This window comes from Amborella trichopoda, chromosome 2, assembly GCF_054954075.1.
Source record: "Amborella trichopoda isolate Santa Cruz 75 chromosome 2, AtrichopodaSantaCruz75HAP2 v2.0, whole genome shotgun sequence".
Taxonomy (NCBI): Eukaryota; Viridiplantae; Streptophyta; class Magnoliopsida; order Amborellales; family Amborellaceae; genus Amborella; species Amborella trichopoda.
The window spans coordinates 6778616-6798549 of record NC_142337.1 but is presented as its reverse complement, the minus strand read 5'-3'; the positions used below and the strand labels follow the sequence as shown (position 1 = coordinate 6798549).

The window sequence follows — 19934 nt, the reverse complement described above, 5'->3', positions numbered from 1 at the left end:
ATCCATTTTTCTGTATCCATGATGGTTTAAGGGGAGACAATTGACTGGTAAATTTTCCGGCACTTGAACTATATTTTCCCGACTTGAGGTGCCTGATAATTTTTTTCCTTTAATATATCTCGGAAAGTTGTGTCTTTTGACATTGGAGAGTATAAAATGGTTGTTTTACGACTGAGAAAGTAGGCTAAAAGTCCATATCAATCAATGGACAAATCAAAAGCAAAAGGAAAATGAAATGAATCACAAGGGAACCAAAAGATTAGCAATAATGCTAATTGACCATTGTCATGGTCCCAAGTCTTCCTGATTATAGAAAGGTTAGTGATGTGTATTGGGCAGACATATCATCACATGCACCTCTCCTCAACGACTGGTTCCACCAAACCATAGGACCATAGAAGAAGATATTTATAGAGAGAGAGGGGTCTCCAAATTTTGTTGGGCGTTAGAGAGAGAGAGAGAGAGAGATGTCTCCAAATTCATTTGCTTGGGGTTTGTGCCTTGGCCAAGTTCATTTAGAACCATGTGCACCGAAAGCACATGCAAGTTCAACCATGTATGGGCAAAATCAAACACTAGGGGACCTAAACAATGTCAATTCAAAATCAGACAAAAATTAAACCTTGAATAATCAAATGTAAACATATCACATCAATGAAAAGAAAGAAACTTAGTTCATCCCCAAAACTCCATTAATATTCACTACAAATAGAAGGAAAATGGTTTGATAGGGCTGCAGCCCCTATCAAAATAAGTAAAGCCTCACCTGATAACCCATCGAAAATTAAAATTCAAGCATTGGAAAACCTTTACATTGATCATCTTGGTTTGAACATTATGGTTGTGAAAAAAAATTAGGATTTCAGGCTCTAAAAATAGTGTCATTGTAACAAATTATCTAGACCGTCCAAAATAAGTGGTCAAAGATCTGCAAGATCTGTTCCATTTTTTTAAGTTTCAAATTTTGTTGTCGGTACTTAAAATTGATTTTAGAGCCATCATTGAGATTTCCGTTACCGGAAGTGTTTTTCGAACTAAAATTTGACGCGACGCTTTATTTTGTTTTTATAAAGCCTCAGCCTTATAGAAACTTCATCCCAAATAGAATCCCTATACCCAACACTTACTTAAATAAAAGTTTAAATAAAAAATTAGAAATGGGGCCACCCACCCCCCTATCTAAACGGGATTGAAGCCAACACACCTAAGGTTATATCATCAACTCCATTAAAATATCTAAGAGATATTAGCCCCCATCAAAATAGAGAAATACTAGCTGAAATAACCATATTATATGACCTGATTTCAAAAGCCTCTTTTTGGGAAGCCAATCAAAAATTTCAAGTGCTTCCATGTGAAGACCAATTCCTATTAATATTAAAATTTCAACCAAGCACCCCCCACTCTCCCAAGCCTCTGCCATTAAAAGGTCCCCTCCCTCTCCCTTTCCCTCCAACCCTTCTTGACTACCACCACCCCAAACACTAATACTAATTGTTTAGCCTCACAACCACCATATGTGCCATCACCAGCACCAAGACTCCGGTGTGTAGCCACACCATCACTAGCACCAGCAATGCTAGGTGCCTGGTGCCACTCTCTTTTCCTTCTTCTTCTTTTCTTCTTCTCTTTCAATTTCAAGCAAGAGGCTGATGCCCAGCGGCATTCGGAAAGTCACCACTTTGGTGACGCAAAGGCCCTCGAGCAACCATCGGAGCTTTTGAACCTGGAGTACCACATGGGACCGGTACTAAGCTCCCCGATCAAACTCTATATCATATGGTATGGCTTTTGGAACCCCTCTCACCAGTCAATCATTCGCGACTTCCTCCTCTCCCTCTCATTCTCTGGCGCCCCCTCCCCCTCAGTGTCGGAGTGGTGGAGAACCATCTCCCTCTATACCGACCAAACCGGAGCCAGCGTAACTCGAGACATAACCCTAGCAGGTGAGATCTCAGGCTCCTCGTACTCCCATGGGACCTCCTTAACTCGCCTAATGATACAATCGGTGATCGAGGCCGCTACTTCAAGGTCGACAATCGACACTAAAGGCGGCCTCTATCTAGTCCTAACGTCTGCCGACGTTGAAGTCCAAGATTTTTGCCGTGCGGTATGTGGGTTCCACTACTTCACCTTCCCGGCCATAGTGGGCAGCACCGTGCCTTATGCATGGGTTGGCTATAGTGGGGCTCAGTGTCCCACAATGTGTGCCTACCCCTTTGCATTGCCTAGCTATATGGATCCTCCTAGTCCTAGAAAAGGGAATGTCATGGGGCCTCCTAATGGGGATGTAGGGGTGGATGGGATGGTTAGTGTTATAGGGCATGAATTAGCTGAAATGGCCTCAAATCCATTGATCAATGCTTGGTATGCTGGGGATGACCCTACAGCCCCAACTGAGATAGCTGATGTGTGTGTAGGGGTTTTTGGATCTGGGGGAGGGGGTGGGTATGTGGGAGTGGTGTCATTTGATTCACTTGGAAGGGCTTATAATGTCAATGGTGTGAAGGGGAGGAGGTTCCTAGTGCAATGGATATGGAACCGTGAGAAGAGCTCTTGCTATGGTCCCAATGCCATTAACTAGAGCTCCACCATTTTCCCTTCAAATTAGTGAGAATGGATGGTGAGGATTCATCCATTTAGATGGACCATCTGAACCCTCCATTTGCCACTAGTATGGTTTTGTGTAGTAGAATAGACAGATATTGGAGGAGTTTGTATGGTACCCCCATTTCCTTGAGATGCACTATGAAGATCCCAAGCTTGGATATATTTTGTTCATTTGTATGTGTAATCTATTATAAGTTGGTTCTTTCTAATTTATGGATTTCTCAACCATGAATTTTAATCTCTCTTTCAAATGCTCATGTGAGAAGGTTCTCCTTCTGGTATTAATTTATCTGGAGTGACATGTGTTCCTCCTCCGGGAAGGTATCCTCCCAACCAAACCATTTCTAAACTTTGCTGATTTGTTTATTCTTGTTCCCAAAATGGTTCCACTTCTATTTGTCCTGGCTACTAAAATGAATGGTGGAACCAACTGTTCCGGCCGAGTCCGAGTACTCGGGTCAAGTCAGAGTAACTCGGCTCGAGTAGTGGAATAAAAAAATCTAAAAAAATTCAAGAAATAGGAAATATATATTTAAAGTAACATGAAGCAAAACACATCAAAATGAGATTAAAAGATGTAGCTTAGAAAAAAAGATCTTAAACATCAACTTCTGGGTGGGGTATTTTTGAAATAATCTAAAAAAGATGGGAAAATATAAAAGTAATTATTTATGGCCAAAACACTAACAAATCTTTGCCAAAATGATAGGAAACACTAAAAAAAAAAATCTCAAATAAATTCTTTTTTTTTTAGGATTTTTTTATGGTTTTTCTATTTTTTTAAATATCCCTGAGTTGGACCCCTAACCCGGGATAATTTGAGCTCGGCAGGGACCCCAACCAGAGTAACTCAGCTGAGTAGACACTACTTGGCTGAGTTTGCGAACATTGCTTCGAGTCCTAGCCTTTGTGTGGACTGGTAAGTTGGGATTGGAGCCATAACATACTATTTTGTGGGCTTTGAGGATTAATAGAAGGATGAGGTTTTAGCGACCACAGCAGCATGCGACACATCTTAGAGATTAAATGAAAATAAAGAATTCTCCACAATCATGGATTGGACTTCTTTTTAGAGCAAAATGGATGGTATAGATAACTTGTTACAATATACACTATTTTGAAAGCTTAAAATCCTAATTTGTTTTTTTACCAACCATAGCATTCAAGCCGAGATGATCGATGCAAAGGTTTTTCAATGTTTGAATTGTAATATTTGATGAGTTATGAGGTGAGTCTTTACTTATTTTAATAGAACTGCAGCTGTATCAAACCATTTTCCTTCTTAGATTATTTCAAGGTAGTGTTTCTGACATTTGATCAATTAGGCCAACCAGCCATCTAGGAATTCAAGCCAGATCGGAAAATTGGACCTTTTCTCGAGTGTGAGAATCTCTTGAATAATTTAAATAATAATTTGAATTTTCAAAAAAATTAAAAACAAAAAGGAAACCAAACAATCCAGATTGCACAATTCTCTAGTAAGCCAAAGATAGACCGATCCCTAGTTCCAACTACAAATCGGGTTAATCCACACCGATTCCCAATCCTGATAGGCGATTTTTTATCAAGCTAATTTTGAAACGATCCAAGCAGATGAGCCCACTTTAAGTTTTTCTTCAGAAGGGGGAGCATAACTGCTTGCTGGTACCATAAAATCTCAACCTTGGAATCTAGTTCCAGAGAAAGAGAGAGAGGTCAAAGAGAGTTGCATGAAAAAATAAAATAATGGATGAGTCAAAGTTTGAGAGAGAGGTAAAAGCTGTTTGAGTCTGAAAATTGGTTTGGTCATGTTCCTCTGAGTCATTGAGTCCATATATATTTATATTATAATGGGAACCAATAAAGAGCATGCCATTAAGGCAACGAAAAAGTTTGTACGAGGTTGCAACTTTTGTTCGACAGATGCATCTCAAAACTCTATTGGAAGAGGCTGTTTTAATATTGGGACTATGAAAATAAGAATACTTTGAGTCTAAAAAATAGTATTTTTTACATGATATTATCTAGATCGTCCATTTTCAAGATTTTCATATATTTATAGATCTACTTGATTTTAACTATTTTTAAAATTTAAAATTTTATAATTAAATATAAAAATAGATTTTGAAAGAATCCTAATAATATTTTACGTCAAAATTATATCTTACCATAAAATTTGAAAGTGCGCCCTTAATTGGATTGTTTTTAGATTGCAACCTTATGGAAACCACGCCTTAAAAGCAAACATGCGCCCCACATGACCTAAAATTCATGGTATTCTTACAAGTAAGATTTCATGCTCGTAAGAGTATGCTGTTCATGTGCTCCTCAAAACTCAATCCAAATATAATTTTTTGGACTCCTAAAATTTTGGGAATATAATCTTTAGAAGCCAGTCATCAATCTCAAGAGGAAAATAAGAAAAATAATTAATTTGCACTCTTTATATGGTTAAAAGAAGTGATGTCCCAAGATTGAACAATAACCATTAAATTTTTTGAGGGAAAGATTAACTCAAAATTCAATTTGTTTTAGGATGAGGTTTCTATAAGGACTAGGGTATATAAAAATTCAATTTGTTTTAGGATGAGGTTTCTATAAGGACTAGGGTATATAAAAATAAATTACAGCTTCACCTCAAATCCACGATCGGAAAGCACTTTTGGCAACAAAAATCTCCACGATGGCGCAAAAATCAATTTTTAATATTGACAATGAAATTCGAAACTCAAAAAGTGGTATAGATCTTACGCATCTATGAATAATTATTTTTAGGGTAAAATAAATGGTCTAGATAATTTACCGCAATATACACTATTTTTAGAACTTGAAATCCTATATTTTTTTACGAACATAATGTTCAAGCTACAATGATCGATGTAAAGGTTTGCCCTTCCCATGTGTCGAAGAACCTTGTGTAGAAATCCATGCTCCGTATTTCAAAATCCATGTTCGTTCTGCAAAAATATAGGCATTTACTTCGCCCCTAGCTATTAATGTGAAATCGAATTGTTGTTATAGGAAGGTCACCTCTAGCCCTAAGATGCTAGCAAATGTGAACTCGCTCAAATTATGAAAGAACTTCTATTGAACTTCGTGAAGAAAAATGATACACTTCTATCTCCCAGATATAAGTTAGTGGCCAAGAGCAGTGATAGCACTGGCCACCAAATCACAAGGGATTCAATCCAATCAAAACTACCCCAACCATTGGTCGAGCAGATAGGACAAGATTCTTGAAAAAGACAAATAAAGATATAAATATATAGTTTAAAATATAAAATGTATTAAAAATTTAACCCAATTTCTTTAGCTAGTTGATTAAAACCAACTGGTATGATTGGCCAATACTATCAAATATTGATTTATTTTCAACCAAACCCAAACACTAAACCTGACAAAACCCCAATCAATAGTCCAACCGGTCAGATCACAAATTCAATCTAAATCTTAATAAATAATTATAGCCAAGAATGATTATAACTTGACTTTTCGATGCTCGTCACGGTTTCTCCTGCAAGTAATTACTAGGTAGGATCATTCAACGTACCATCTAAGTAGAAAACTTTCTTGTGGGACCACTATGGTAGAGAACTTCATTGTAAATACACATTATTATTACATTCTTGTGGAGCACATACAGCTTGCTCCAGTACAAAACTCCCTCAAACAATAGGGCCATTGGGGAAGATTTTATATCTGAAATTTTGATATCCATCTTATGATTATTTTCAAGAAAGAGATTTGGATTTTTCAATATTGAGTATCTTGATCTTGCCCTCCTATAGCCCAGCTGACTTGTATCCTAACTTTGGTAATGACTCGTTAAGCTCAGATTTGCAACTTATGAGCTGAGATTTCTCACTTTCCCTAAACGATAACACCAAACTCACTGCAAAATTCACAATATATCAAGACAATGTAGACAATGGTAATTGATAAGCCTCTCAACAAGGCTTCCGGGTTCTGGCACCAGACTTGAAGTAAAACTGTTCCAAAAATGAAAGGCAATTGATTCATCGATGATCCTCTGAAACAATGATTCTTGCTCACCTTTCTCAGCCTCATCAGATGCTGCTCGGAAATATCTGTGACAGAAAATAAAAGAATGAATCTTGGTTTCCAGTTTTTCAAAAGGTTATACAAATATTTGATGAATACAATTATAAAAACACCTATTATACATGTCATAACCCTTTCTATTATGTTTTGAGTGTTCCTTATACAGTTATTTCAAAACTTAATTTTTGTTAAAGTTCTCCCATTTTGCATCCAATTTAACGCCAATTGAACCATATGATCCTGCATAACAGATTTTTGAAAGTTGACACCCAGCACAAATACAGAACTAAGGGAAATCATCAAAGGAGCAAATCTCAGAAATATGGGTGGTACTAGTACCATTTGATACTTTTTGTTCTCCATCAGAAATCAAACTAACAAAATCATCAGAAGAATGGCAGTATACCTAGTGATATTCGCAGGACTAAGAGGAAAGAATCTAACAGGTGATACTGTCTTTAGCTCGTTATTGTTCCTTTCGCCGATAAATCGACCTGCAACCCTTGTAATGAGTTCTGCTCCATTCCACCTCACGGAGGTATCATCGTATGTTGAATAGAATTCCTTGAGGCACTTCATAATGAAAGGACTGTAACAATTTCAATAAAGGCGTCTTCATTGCTCTATTTGATGGATTTAACCAAATATTAACGTCATTATAATTTATAAGAAGATACATGAAATGATGCAAGGAGGGTTTGTGCACAAACCATAGTTTGCTAAAGTAACAAAAGTGTAGAATTTGCTTAGCAAGTTATAATTTGACCATGCCAACACTTGATTTTCATTTTTAAGGAGGGAAATCCAACACTGGTTAGTCAGTCAATGCCAAGAAGATAGTGATCAATTCCATGCTTGAATAGTTCTTACAAACAACCAAGAGAAGAAAGACCGCTAACCACAAAAGAAAGTACATTTTACCTACAAACTAAAAAACTGACAAGTTCCCTCTATATGGATCAAATTCCCTTAAATCGTGGGGTGCCACTCAGATTTCATATCCATGAAAAAGAAAGTCACAATAAATAAGTACTGCATCCTTATTACCAAACACTAAGATTGTTAAACCCCTTAAACACTGAGATTGTTAAACTCCATCTGGATGTACAAATATGTAACAACCCCAGCAATAAATGTTCCTTTTTTAAGATAATGGCATATATAAGTGATATTTTGGAATGTTGACTAAAAACATTGCATAACCACAATGACAATAGATCCATAAGACAATAATTATAGACATGTATTATTGCTCCATAGATTGAACTTCTACTAAGCATACCTTATCCAAGCAATAGGCCTGAACAACTTTCTTAATACACAAAAGAAGATGACCGACAAAAACAACATAGATCCATACAACGATAATGTGACTGATCACTAAAACCCGAAGGAGATAAATTTATAATAAAGTCAAATGCAAAAGCCCAAGATCTGATTAAGCGACCAAGTATGGATAATATTTTATATACTCTAGTTTCAACCTAAAAACATAATTTCAAAATGAGAAGACATTCTTGGTCATGGCATTCCAACCATACCTATGTCGTTTAAAAGCCATTACAGCACCATTGAGAGAAACACCACCATTAGGTTGATCCTCCACACCAACGGAATTGTTAAGTGAATGTAGAGGCTTCAACACTACAACATCTGAGTCAAGATAAATTCCCCCATACCTGCATTAAAAGAAGGGTCATGAAGTTTCAAGTGCAAAAATTAGCCTAAAGTATTGAATGCAGACAACTAATTCCCAACAATTTCTTCTGTTATGCATGAAACTAATGGTGAGATTAGTAACCCAAGCACTCATGATCCAAAAAAGGGTTAAAACAAATAAAATAAACGTCATATTTTCACTTGGAACAATGACAGCAACAAAACTAGGCACAAAATTATGTACAATTTAACTACACGACAATGATGAAAACCTTTCGGGATCACGTGAATCTGATAGAGTTCTAAGGGAGGAGTAACAAATACTTCAGGATACCATAGCAAAAAGAGACAAAACCTAGATAGTTGCAAAAATGTTCCCGGTTTCCATCTGTCTGCCAAGTGGATTGAGAATCAATCAAATGAGAACACTCCCTTGTGAAATGCATATGATGACAAATGCTGAAGTATAACAAGAGACTAAAGGAATGAGCCAAAAAAATTGTCATCATACGAGAAGAACTGCCATCATACTACAAGAACCAAAACAATACCAACCAATGAACCTTAAGCTAATTAGCCCAGGATTCACAATCTAAGATCAAGACCAGGGAAGATCCATCCTAGTTCTCCAAACTTCCATGAATCACCAAAGGGCCACGAGAAAAGGAGGTTGGCAGAGAAAAAGCATTGACAAGCAACCCCCAATTATCTGTTTAATTCAGAGTATCGGAAGCAACCCCAAATGCACCTCTTTCCCATTGTAGACATCAGGGTTATCTCATAGTAGTAAGTAAGAATTTTGAAGTTAAACTTCAAAGAAACTTGGAAGAGAAAAGGTACAGTCACACAATTGCTGCAACTACTACTAGATAACTGAAACTGATCAGCTAAAAATGCCGCTCAAAACACTTCATAATTTTACTACATGTAGGTTTAAAGACAAAACTACTTTTTAAATATACAGGCATGATTTCATTAACATTAATCGCGAAGAGAAGACAAATAACAGTAACTATTATAACTACATCATTGTTTAAATCTTCAAGTACCAATTCAAGATGCACAAGGCGTTACGAATTGCAAGCAAAACCAAGTCGGACAACATAAGCTTTTTTTTTTTTTTTTTTGGAAATTTTTTTTATAAGATTGCAACCTTAAAATGTAGAATTAAAGTGCACATCAAATATCCATCATAAAAGGTTGTTTTGATGTTGGAAAACCCTCTAATTGATCATCTCGACATCGAGATGTATGAATATGAAAAGAAAAAAATATTTCGAGTTCTAGAAATAGTATACCTTGTAACACATTATTTGGACCATCCATTTTCAAGATTTTCAAGTGTTTATAGATCTACTTGACTTGAACCATTTTTGGAGTTTAAGATTTTATAATTAGAGATGAAAATTGATTCTTAAGTCATCCTAAGAATTTTTTGACACCAAAATTATATTTATGGTAAATTTTGGAGGTGCAGCTTAATTTGATTGTTTAAGGTTGCAACCTTATACAAACCACACCCTTTTTTTTCCCTAAACCAGAATGAAAGAGATACTCTTAAATAAGGAATAATAATCAGCATTCTTTGATGATCATCAAACTACTGAGTGCAAAGTGATCCAGGAAAGTCAAAGAACCCAGTTCAGATTTCGAGCCTAATATTATTCAATGGAAAAAAAACACTTAAAGAAGCAAAAACTCACTTGTAGAGTGCAGCAAGGCGTAGAAGCTCGCTATAATGAATGTGATAAAGAGGAACCTTTTTCCATTCATGCCAAACATATGCAAACACACGGGTTGGAGTATCTTTCAAAAGTTCATCAAGGTTTGGCATGACCACAGCAATTTTATAGCTGAGAAAACAAGCAAGAATCAAACTATTAATCAATGTGGATATGATTCACCACAAAACAAATCTTTGGATGGATTCATAACTAAAGACAAGGAGACAAAAACAAAGATCAAGACAAAACAACATAAATAGCAGCAGATATCTGCATAAAAACACTCAGCTCTTGAATTCAGGGTACAAATGAACAATTGATGCAAAAGTATCCCGGATATTAAATCCGACCTTCTTTCGATTTTGAAGCAAGCAAAATTCAACAAGTATGGTGAAAGTAATATGGTTGTAAATCAAGCCCAAAGAGAAGAGGTAAACTCTCTCTTTTTTTCATAAAAAAAACTCTAAAAAAAATTACCAAGTCTCCCCCTCTAAGAGGCACGTATCACCTTTTCACATACCAACTAAAACCCACCAAAAAAAATCTCCCCCTCTTTCTATCTCTCTAACAAACATTAGTCCATCTCTCTCTCTCTAAGTCACATAGACCCCACAAATCTCTCTCTCTTAAGTCACATGGACCCCACAAATCTCTCTCTCTACTTATCTTATGTCATCAACTTTATCTACTTTCCTCCTTTGACCCCCTTTAACATATCCATCTTCCCATAAGAGAATCACGTCAACCCCCTTACATAGCAACTTACTCACTACCCTAAATTCTAAACTAAATATCCCTTCTACTCCTCATGCCTTCGGTCACAATTCAACCAACAAAATAAAAAAAATTATATCCGTGCCCCTAAAAGAACAAAAAGCTAAAATAAAGTTTCAAATAAACTCTTTTTTTTGTCTTTTCTAAATTCAATTTGCATATCCTTCCCAGTTTGGAGAAGACTCGACTGCATCGTGTCAGCATCACCACGGAATACAAATAGATCTCGAACATTGAAGACTAGAGAGATTTTCCATCCGCTGAGCAGCCCCACTTCAGAAGCATTGTCATTAATCTTCTTTTTGATCTGGCAAGGTCCAATCTTCCTGGCTTTGAGTTTTCCATAGGTGCCAACATGAAACCTTTCAAGTCTCAAATATGCCATCACAAGATCTCCAACATCGAATAATTGCGCACGAGAATGACGATTCACAGCATCATGGTGCCTGTCATAGCTCTCTTCTAGCTTCTTCAAACATTCTTGTGTAACTCCATATATTCAGGCATGCTCACAGGATCTATATCGACAGTCTCATGTGCAGATAAATGAATCAAATCATGAAAATGTAAAGGAGACATACCATAAACCACTGTAAAAGGAATCTTCCCAGTTGACCTATTTGGAGAATTATTATAAGCAAAATCAGCTTTTGGTAACACGAAATCCCACACTTTCACATTTTCTGCAACCAAACTCCTTAGCATGTTGCCCACACTTCTATTGATCACCTCGGCATGGCCATCTATCTGTGGGTGATAAGCCCTACTGAACTGTGACCTAGTACCCATTTTCCCCATAAAGTCCACCAAAAATGACTAAGAAAACGAGTATCACGATCAAAAGTAATGGTCTTAGGAAGCCCATGCAATCGCACTATTTCCTTAAAGAAGAGAATATCAACCATCGTAGCATTTGTGGTCCTCTTACACAGTATAAAATGTGCCATCTTAGAAAATCAATCCACCACGACCATAATTGAATCATACCCTTGTGCTATCCTAAGCAATCCCACAACGAAATCCATGGATAAGTCAACCCACGGCCTAGTTGGGGTAGTAATGGTGTGTAATGGACCGTGTTCTAAGAATGTCCCTTAGCCACTTGACATACTTTACACCAGTCAACAAAATGATACACATCCTTCCTCATGTGTGGCAAAAAATACTGCTCCTCCACCACGGCATACATCTTATCTTTGCCAAAATGACCACCAAGGCCTCCTCCATGGAGGTTCGATATAAGATGCTCTCGTAACCAAGTATCAGGAATACATAACTGTGTACTATAAAATAAATATCCATAAGATAAAATGAACCAGTAGTAAGAGGAATGATCACCTGAACTGCACTTTGAAACAATGGGGCTGAAATATGGATCCTCCAAATATGCTTCTTGAAAAGCTTCAAGACTCACCACATTCACAGCCAAAGTGCGCAAGAGATATAAATATCAGCTCAACACATCGGCCATTCGTTTCTGATCCCCTGTTGGTGCCAAATAGTGAATGTGAAGTCTTGCAAGTACACCCACTTTGCACGTCGTGCACTAAGCTTCTTCTGACTATTGATGTGCTTCAATGCATCATCATTAGTACATAGGAAAAACTTTCATTACACCAAATAATGTTCTCAATGTATTAGGGCTTGGACAATTACATAGAACTCAACATCATATGTGGAATATTTTCTTCTTGCCTCATTGAGTTTTTCACTAAAGAAAGGAATAGGCTTCTTTTCTTGACTAAGCACTGCACCAATCCCCATGTGAGAAGAATCACAATCTACCTTGAAAACCTGATTGAAATCTGGCAATGCAAGCATTGGACCACTCATCATTTTCTATTTAATGGTGTGAAAAGCTTTATTTGTAGCTGAACTATAGATATGTTTCACCCAAAAAAATAAGAACAAATAAGTTATGAGCCAATATGTCATCCATTTCAAAGCCGCGAAGAAATCAAGCTCCATTGTTTTCAGAAAATATCATAATACAGATATCTGGATGATGGTCTAGCAAACTTTGATATGTGGGCTCATTCATAAAGTGAATAGAGTACATTCAAATAGACATGGTGAAAAACACAAAGACATTAAAGGCCTGGAAATGCTTAGGGAGAATATACAAGACCAAAGGGGAAAGTTATCCAAATAAAAGTGACGTGACAAATATCCATCCTAGTCAAACAATAAGCTGCCTCATTATAACCCCTGCCATTCATGGGTGAATGACATATAACAGCACACAGATCATGCCAACAAACCCGCCACATGCCAAGATTTCAGGATTATCGGGGTCAACAGTCACAGAATGATATTCAAGAAATCCCACTTCCACACAAAGCTTTAAATACAGAAGGCCTTATCCAGGCAAGCCAAGATCTATACTCCTCCTTAAACTCATGATATTCACTCAAAGGATCTGGAGGCCTTAAGCATCATTGCATCCCATGCAAATAAGCTTGCATTCAAACTTCAATCTCACTAATCCCACTGGTGGGGTCTTCTGTTGCACCTTAAGTCAATCCTTAGCCGCATAACTCACTCAAAGCAACATTTGCCCATTTCCTAAGGAGGTATCTTGCCCTAGCAACCCGAACCATCTTCCTCACTCGCATCTAGACAATAATGAGTCTCTAATATGATATTACGAACCGATATGTAGGTCTCAATACTTATAAAGGTCTCGTTATTATCCCTCCAGATTCATCAGAAACCATTCACATTGGCATTCTATTTCCATCTCTAATTATAAATTATTAAACTCCAAAAAATGGTTCAAATCAAGCAGATCTGAAAATCTTGAAAATGGACGGTCTAGATAATGTGTTGCAAGATGTATTAGGTTTGGAACTTGAAATCTTTCTTTTCTCCATATCTATGCATCTCAACGTCGAGGTGATCCATTAGATGTTTTTCCAACATCAAAACATTCTTTTTCAAGGGATTTTTGAGGTGCACCTTAATTCTATATTTTAAGGTGCCAACCTTATATAAATTTTTTCCTATATAATATATATATATATATATATAGACACACACACATACTTCTCAAGTGAAACTTTTTTATATTTTGGCTACTCAAACACCAATGTTTGCGCGAAAACACAAACATCACTTAAAAGATCAAGCTAGACATGTTCCATAGAAATTCATCACCAAGTAGAGCAAGAACAAATAAGACATAGACAGTCTCCATCCTTTCAGGAAGTTATTGAAGAATTCAAAGCTCCAGCATTTCCAAAAACATCACAACGCAAGCATCAGGATGATAGTGCAGCAAACATTCAAGAACGCGATGGTAGCAGACTTTGTATGACCATCGTGGACTACTCCACACCATGGTGTCTCCTCAACTTTGTTAATTTCCTCCACTTGTTCATCTTCTCCATTTTTGTGCCCACGGTTTCATCAACCAGCTAACCGTCTGAACTGAATGAAATTTTGCTCTTATCGTCCCAAAATCCAAGTCAAATCCAAATCAAAAGACTCAACCAGTTGATTCAACAAACCATGGATTTCTCATCAGAGGGATCGACCTCTCGCTTAGTGTTTGGGACACAAGGACCACAAAAGGAAAATGATTTTAAATTTGGTTGCCAGATTACCTTGATCTGCAGTCAAATATTCTACCACTGAGCTTAAAACTGAAAACATTGGGAATATGATTCAGTGACCTAAATGTTTCAATGAAGTTTCCAGGAATGTCAGAACTATTCTTAAGGGATCCCAAATTTGGGTGATGCCTAATTAGAAAAAGGTGTTCAGACTTCAGTCAATGCTTCACTTTTAAACGTTTCTATTTTTCTCATTAGCCATTCACAAAACTTATTTAACATTTTTAATATGTTCTTCTGATTTTTCCATATTTGAAAATAAATTTATAGACATGTAACCATAAATATTCATAACCAATAAAATAAGAACAAATAAGTTATAAGCCAATACCCATCCTTCACAAAGTCCTTAAAGAAATCAAGCTCCATTGTCTCAGAAAACATCACAACACAAGCATCTGGATGCAGGTGCAGCAAACTTTCTAGACCTCGCTGGTAGCGAACTGTGTAAGACCACGGTGGACTATTCCACACCATGAAAACTTGCAGGGAACACTTTCCATATCTGAAAAACCGATCCATGAAATCCGAATATGAAAGAGAAGGCTCTAGACCAGGATAGTAGCCCCATATCCGACCATTAACATGATGAGAATGCTCCAAGGTTTTAATTTCTTGCTTACCTTGAGACTCCACATTGGTTATCACTGTATTCGATTCTCTAGACTCATTTTTCTCATAATTAAGCATGTCTGTGTCAACCATGCCCCTTTTCTTGATAATTATGTCATCTGTACTATTTTCTCCCTTCTTGCTCAAGCTCAAATGCCTAAAACTCTCAGCATTGTTCTCCCCATTCATTTCAGTAGTATTGCCAACACTATTATTCAAGGGTTTTCTTCTCACCTTTTGAGCCTCACTCATCTGAAATCTCCCCGCCTGATTTTCAAAACTCTTAACCTCAGGTGTCTTCTCAACACCAAAAGGAGTTTTTTCGAGCTTGCTCCTCATGGCTTTCTGAATTAGCTTATCGCTCTTTGTGAGCCCTGTTACACCAGGACTATCTGGGTCTTGAAGAAGTGGATTGTTCATAGGATTCAACACTTCTAGTGTAGACCTTACAGCCCTATCTCTCTTCATAAAATCCCCCTTCGAAGACCTCTTTTGAATGCTCTCAAACCAAGGAGCCCACCCATCCCTTAAGGTTGAAGACCCACCACTAGTTTTCAAAAGCAGTGCATCTTCTACCTTGTTAATCTCCTGCATTTTAGAGCGAACAGTGTCATCAACTGGTTGATCATCTGAACTGAATGCCATTTTGCTTTTATCATCCAAATTCAGACCCAAATCCAAACCAAGAGAATCATCCCATTGATTCAATAAACCATCAATTTCTTCATCAGACGGCGTCTTAGTAAAAGCTCGTCTACTTACCCCCATTACATGGTCCCAAACAAAACCAGAATTCCCTTTTCTATCAGTCCTCAAACTGCCCTTTGCAATTTCATTGAAACCAATCCTCTCATCCAAATTCTCATCAAATCCCCCAAGCTTCATTGATTTCCCATAGTTAACCCCCTCAATTCCCTGCATATTATCACCATTAATCCCATCAGAATGTATAGAAGTTTTGTCATTAATCCTTTCTGAATCAGACGAATTTTTTGCATTAACCCCATCGAGACCAGGATCCCCTTCATCATCACCCCCATCATCACTCTCATCAATCCGATCATTGTTTTCATCACCAAAACCATCAAAGTCCTCCATTTCATCAGATGGGTCCCTTCGATCCTCAACACCTAAATCTTCATCTTCTAACCCTGAATCCCCCTCACCATTAACAGCACTGGAATTTCTCTCTGATTTTTCACCATTAATTTCAAAATCAGACTCAAAATTAGGGTTTGGAGGGGACTCTGAATCTATAGAGGTTTGATCACGAGAGGTAGACAGAAGCTGTACCTGAGGAGCAGAGGAGAGGCGGGCATGTAGAAGTAAGAGAGAGTATAGGAGGAGAAGAGAAGTAACCAAGATACAGAGAGCAGGGGTCGCCCAGCCATGGCTAGAATAACGTTTGGCTAATCGAGGTCGCAGTGAGCCTCTGGCCTGCATCTTCTCAAGTTTCCGGCTCTGAAAATTGAGGTGATTCAGCAGATGCTACGGTTCAAACCTAAAAGAAACCCAGAGTTTCGAGAGAGAGAGATTTAAAATGCCCTGCTATGAAGATGGAAATGCTTTAGCCACAAAGAAAGGAAAAAAAGAAATCAGAGACAGAGATGAATCTAGGATTTTTTGCTCGACTACGGGATGCCAGATTGAGCCAAAAAGCCTCCATTTTCTAAAGGTCCAAGCTCTGGAAGTGGAGGTGCTTTAGCAGCTACAACTGGTTCAAAGAAAGAAATGTAGGGTTTAGAGAGAGAGAGAGAGAGAGAGAGAGGAAAATAAATTTGGGGTTTTGCGACGGAGAATTGCCATTAAATGCCAGGAGGCGAACAGATGGAGAGTGTCAGTAGACAATGCATTTAATAAAATTAAAACTGAGGGCGCCAAACATTGAAGAGCGAAAGAGAGCGTTTGGCAATTGGAAGCTTAGAGTAGAGAAGACGAGCGTTCGAAAAATCGAACAGCCCACGGAAACCCGCAGATGGTCGGGTCCGAGTAACCAGTAAACCGATCGACCTCTTAAGAAACCAAAATTACAAAAAAGTATTTTTAGAAAAGGAAAATTGTTTCATGCGGACTCGACTGTATTTCCACCTATGCGGTCTAGAGGTACAGAGCATCCTTACACGTAGGTGATATATTTAAAAATAATTAAAATTAATTATTTAAATATATTTTTTAATAAAATTATTATTTTTAATTTTTAAAATTTATTTATTTTTTCATATTCACCATCTTCATGTTAGAAATTACATATTCTTAAAAATTAAATTTAAAAATCCATCTCAAAAATAGATTTTTAAGACGTGACTCATTTCTTCGTGGACTCCTAAAAACCGTGGCCCTTTTAAGAAAATGATTACATACTAAAAATTAAATCCAAAAGTCCATCTCAAAAACAGGTTTTTAAATAGTGACTCAGTTTTTCATGGACTCCTAGAAACCGTGCCCTTTAAGAAATTTGGGTTAAAACCAGGGGTATTTTCATCCTAATGGACTCCACTTCGTAAGTTAGGGGGTGGTTGCAAAGCTAAAAAGTTTAAGGTTAGGAGTATGATTTATAGAGCATGGGAGGGGGGGCGTTGGGCTGAAAAACTAAAAGTTCTAAGGTTAGCAGTAAGATTTGGAAATCGTAGGTCATATAGATAGAGGCCTAAAAAAATTGTATGGTCTAGATCACATAAAATAAAATAAATATGTTATAGCACACCATATTAGTTCACTTAACACACAAACTATCAATTTCTAGTATTATCATATTAAGCTAAACTTTTGGGAGGTTATACTTCTCATACTCACACCACCTGTATAAATTATGAAAAATTAAACCTAAATACCTATGTAAACTCCACATTATAGTAATGTTCTACATTACTTAGTATTTCAATTTTATATTTAGGTTTTATTTTTTGATATGTATTAAATTGAGCTAAATTTTTGGGTGTCTATACTTCTCACCCTCACACAAGTAAAACATATATAAAAATGTTATATCAAAAGAAATAAAATAACCAAAACACTCACGAAACTATAAGAGGTTGATAAATTTATTTCATGGGTGTGGTTTGAATAAGGTTGAAACCTTATACAATCAAAGTAAGGTGTACCAAAAGAAGTAATTTTGAAGTCAAAAATTCTTAGGATGGCCTGATAATCTATTTTTATTTCTAATTATAAAATTTAAGATTTAAAAAATAGTTCAAATCAAGTAGATCTATGGAATCTTGAAAATGAGCTGTCAAGATAGTGTTTTAAGATTAATATTTTTGGAACTCAAAATCTTCTTCTTTTTTTTTTTTAATAGGAAAAATTACATATATATTGATTGTAGTTTCCGTTATAACCAAAATACCACATAGTTTCTATTATTACTGAAATGTTCATTTTTTTCACTTTATAATGAAAATTTTTAAAAAGACTATTTTATCCTTTTTTCGGTTTTTGAACAACCGAAAATGGCTGGATTTTCGGTTGTTCAAAATCGAAAATAAGCTAATTTCGGTTCTTGAACAACCGAAAATAGTAGGGCTCGTTTAAACTTCTAGAATACGCAGTTCTGTTTTCGGTTATTCAACATCCGAAAATATCATATTTTCGATTGTTTAACATCCGTAATGTCCTATTTCTGGTTGTTGAACAACCAAAAGTAAGAATGCAAATTCCAAGCTTCTGTCCTATTTCCAGTTGTTCAACAACAAAAAATATGGTATTTTCGGATGCTGAACAACCGAAAATATGACATTTTCGGATGTTGAACAACAAAAATAGGACTGCATATTCCGACAAGCTTCTGGAATATGCAGTCCTATTTTTTTCGGTTGTTCAACAACTGAAAATAAAAAAGTAAATTCCAAGCTTCTGCCTATTTTCGATTGTTTAAAACCCGAAAAAGGGTAAAAAAATATTTTTTTAAAAAAAAATTGTTATGAAGTGAAAAAAATGGACATTCCAGTAATAACAGAAAGTATTAGGTATTTTGGTAATAACGGAAACTACAACAGATATATACGTAATTTTCCATTTTTAATATTCATATATCTCAACGTTGAGATGATCAATTAGAGGGTTTTCCAATGGAACTAAAATAGTTCCACCATGATTCCACATTTAATGTTTCCTCATTTTATTAGAATTATTTTATTTATTATTACTTAAAGGAAAAAGTTTATATAGAGCTGAGGCTCTAAACAATCAAATTAGAGCCCACCTCAAAAATTTCACTAGAAGATGTTGTTTTGATGCAAAATATCCTCAAATTGATTATCTCGACATCAAGATGCATGAACATGAGAAAAAAATGGATTTTTAAGTTTTGAAATAATGCATCTTGTAATGCATTTTGGGACCGTTAATTTTCAAGATTTTCAAGTTTTCATATATCTGCTTGATCTACACTTTTTTTTAAGCTTTAAATTTTATAATTAACAATGAAAATATATTGTAAGGCTATTACAAAGAATTTCCATTATTGAAACTACATTTCTCGATACTATTTGAAAGTGTATTTTTACTTTGATTGTTTAGAGCCTCTGCTTTATACAAACCACTCATACAAAAAGATATGGAAAATATTTTCAAAACAATAAAATAATGTAAAAAAAATAAATCCACCATTCTCATTTTTCTGGACATTAGGTGCTTCACGGCTTGCGGAACTCCGCATTTCACAAAACTGAGAAGTATGGCTTTCCAATTCTGATTTTTAATTATAGAAATCCTGAGATTTACTATAAGTTTTTGAACTTTCTAGTTCTGACAAATAACTTTTTGGTTGTCAAACAACCCTATTTTCAAGTAATAAACAAAATTTACAATAGTAGGATACAATTTCTCAAACAAATTATCAAATAAACGAAACTAAATTTACAAAACTTCATGATATACTGCTAAACATGGGGGGACTTGA

The 19934-nt window shown here is 36.2% G+C and overlaps 2 protein-coding genes across 6 annotated transcripts; one reads left to right on the top strand and one right to left on the bottom strand.

Annotated features, from left to right (window-relative positions):
* The first annotated feature begins 1293 nt into the window (after positions 1 to 1293).
* On the top strand, positions 1294 to 2819 carry EXL7 (EXORDIUM like 7). The gene has a single exon (XM_006853366.3). It carries the CDS (start codon positions 1577 to 1579, stop codon positions 2582 to 2584), a length of 1008 nt encoding a protein of 335 aa, XP_006853428.1. The 5' UTR covers positions 1294 to 1576; the 3' UTR covers positions 2585 to 2819.
* A 3324-nt stretch (positions 2820 to 6143) lies between these two features.
* LOC18443172 (alpha 1,4-glycosyltransferase family protein) lies at positions 6144 to 16995 on the bottom strand. Of its 5 annotated transcripts, XR_016048997.1 has the most exons (7): positions 14754 to 16995; positions 11390 to 12613; positions 10014 to 10163; positions 8193 to 8330; positions 7058 to 7240; positions 6643 to 6677; positions 6144 to 6481 (listed from the first exon to the last, which is right to left on the bottom strand). XR_016048997.1 is itself a non-coding variant. In XM_011628332.3 (6 exons), the coding sequence occupies exons 1-6, from the start codon at positions 16475 to 16477 to the stop codon at positions 6372 to 6374; spliced, it is 2340 nt and encodes a 779-aa protein (XP_011626634.1). In that variant the 5' UTR covers positions 16478 to 16995; the 3' UTR covers positions 6144 to 6371. The 5 variants fall into 5 exon arrangements, 2 of the variants coding, with proteins under 2 accessions (XP_011626634.1, XP_006853427.1); XM_011628332.3 differs by lacking the exon at positions 11390 to 12613; XR_016048996.1 differs by having other exon boundaries at positions 6479 to 6677.
* Between the last annotated feature and the right edge of the window lie 2939 nt (positions 16996 to 19934).

Excerpts from the sequence above, each read along its gene's own strand:
- LOC18443172 (XM_006853365.4), bottom strand. The coding sequence starts at position 16,477 with ATGCAGGCCAGAGGCTCACTGCGACCTCGATTAGCCAAACGTTATTCT. Across the intron at positions 10,164-14,753 it reads AAGGACTTTGTGAAGGATGG|CTATAAAATTGCTGTGGTCA; the intron begins GTATTGGCTTAT and ends TTGTTTTCTCAG. Across the intron at positions 8,331-10,013 it reads CGCCTTGCTGCACTCTACAA|GTATGGGGGAATTTATCTTG; the intron begins GTGAGTTTTTGC and ends CTTTTAATGCAG.
- EXL7 (XM_006853366.3), top strand. The coding sequence starts at position 1,577 with ATGCTAGGTGCCTGGTGCCACTCTCTTTTCCTTCTTCTTCTTTTCTTC.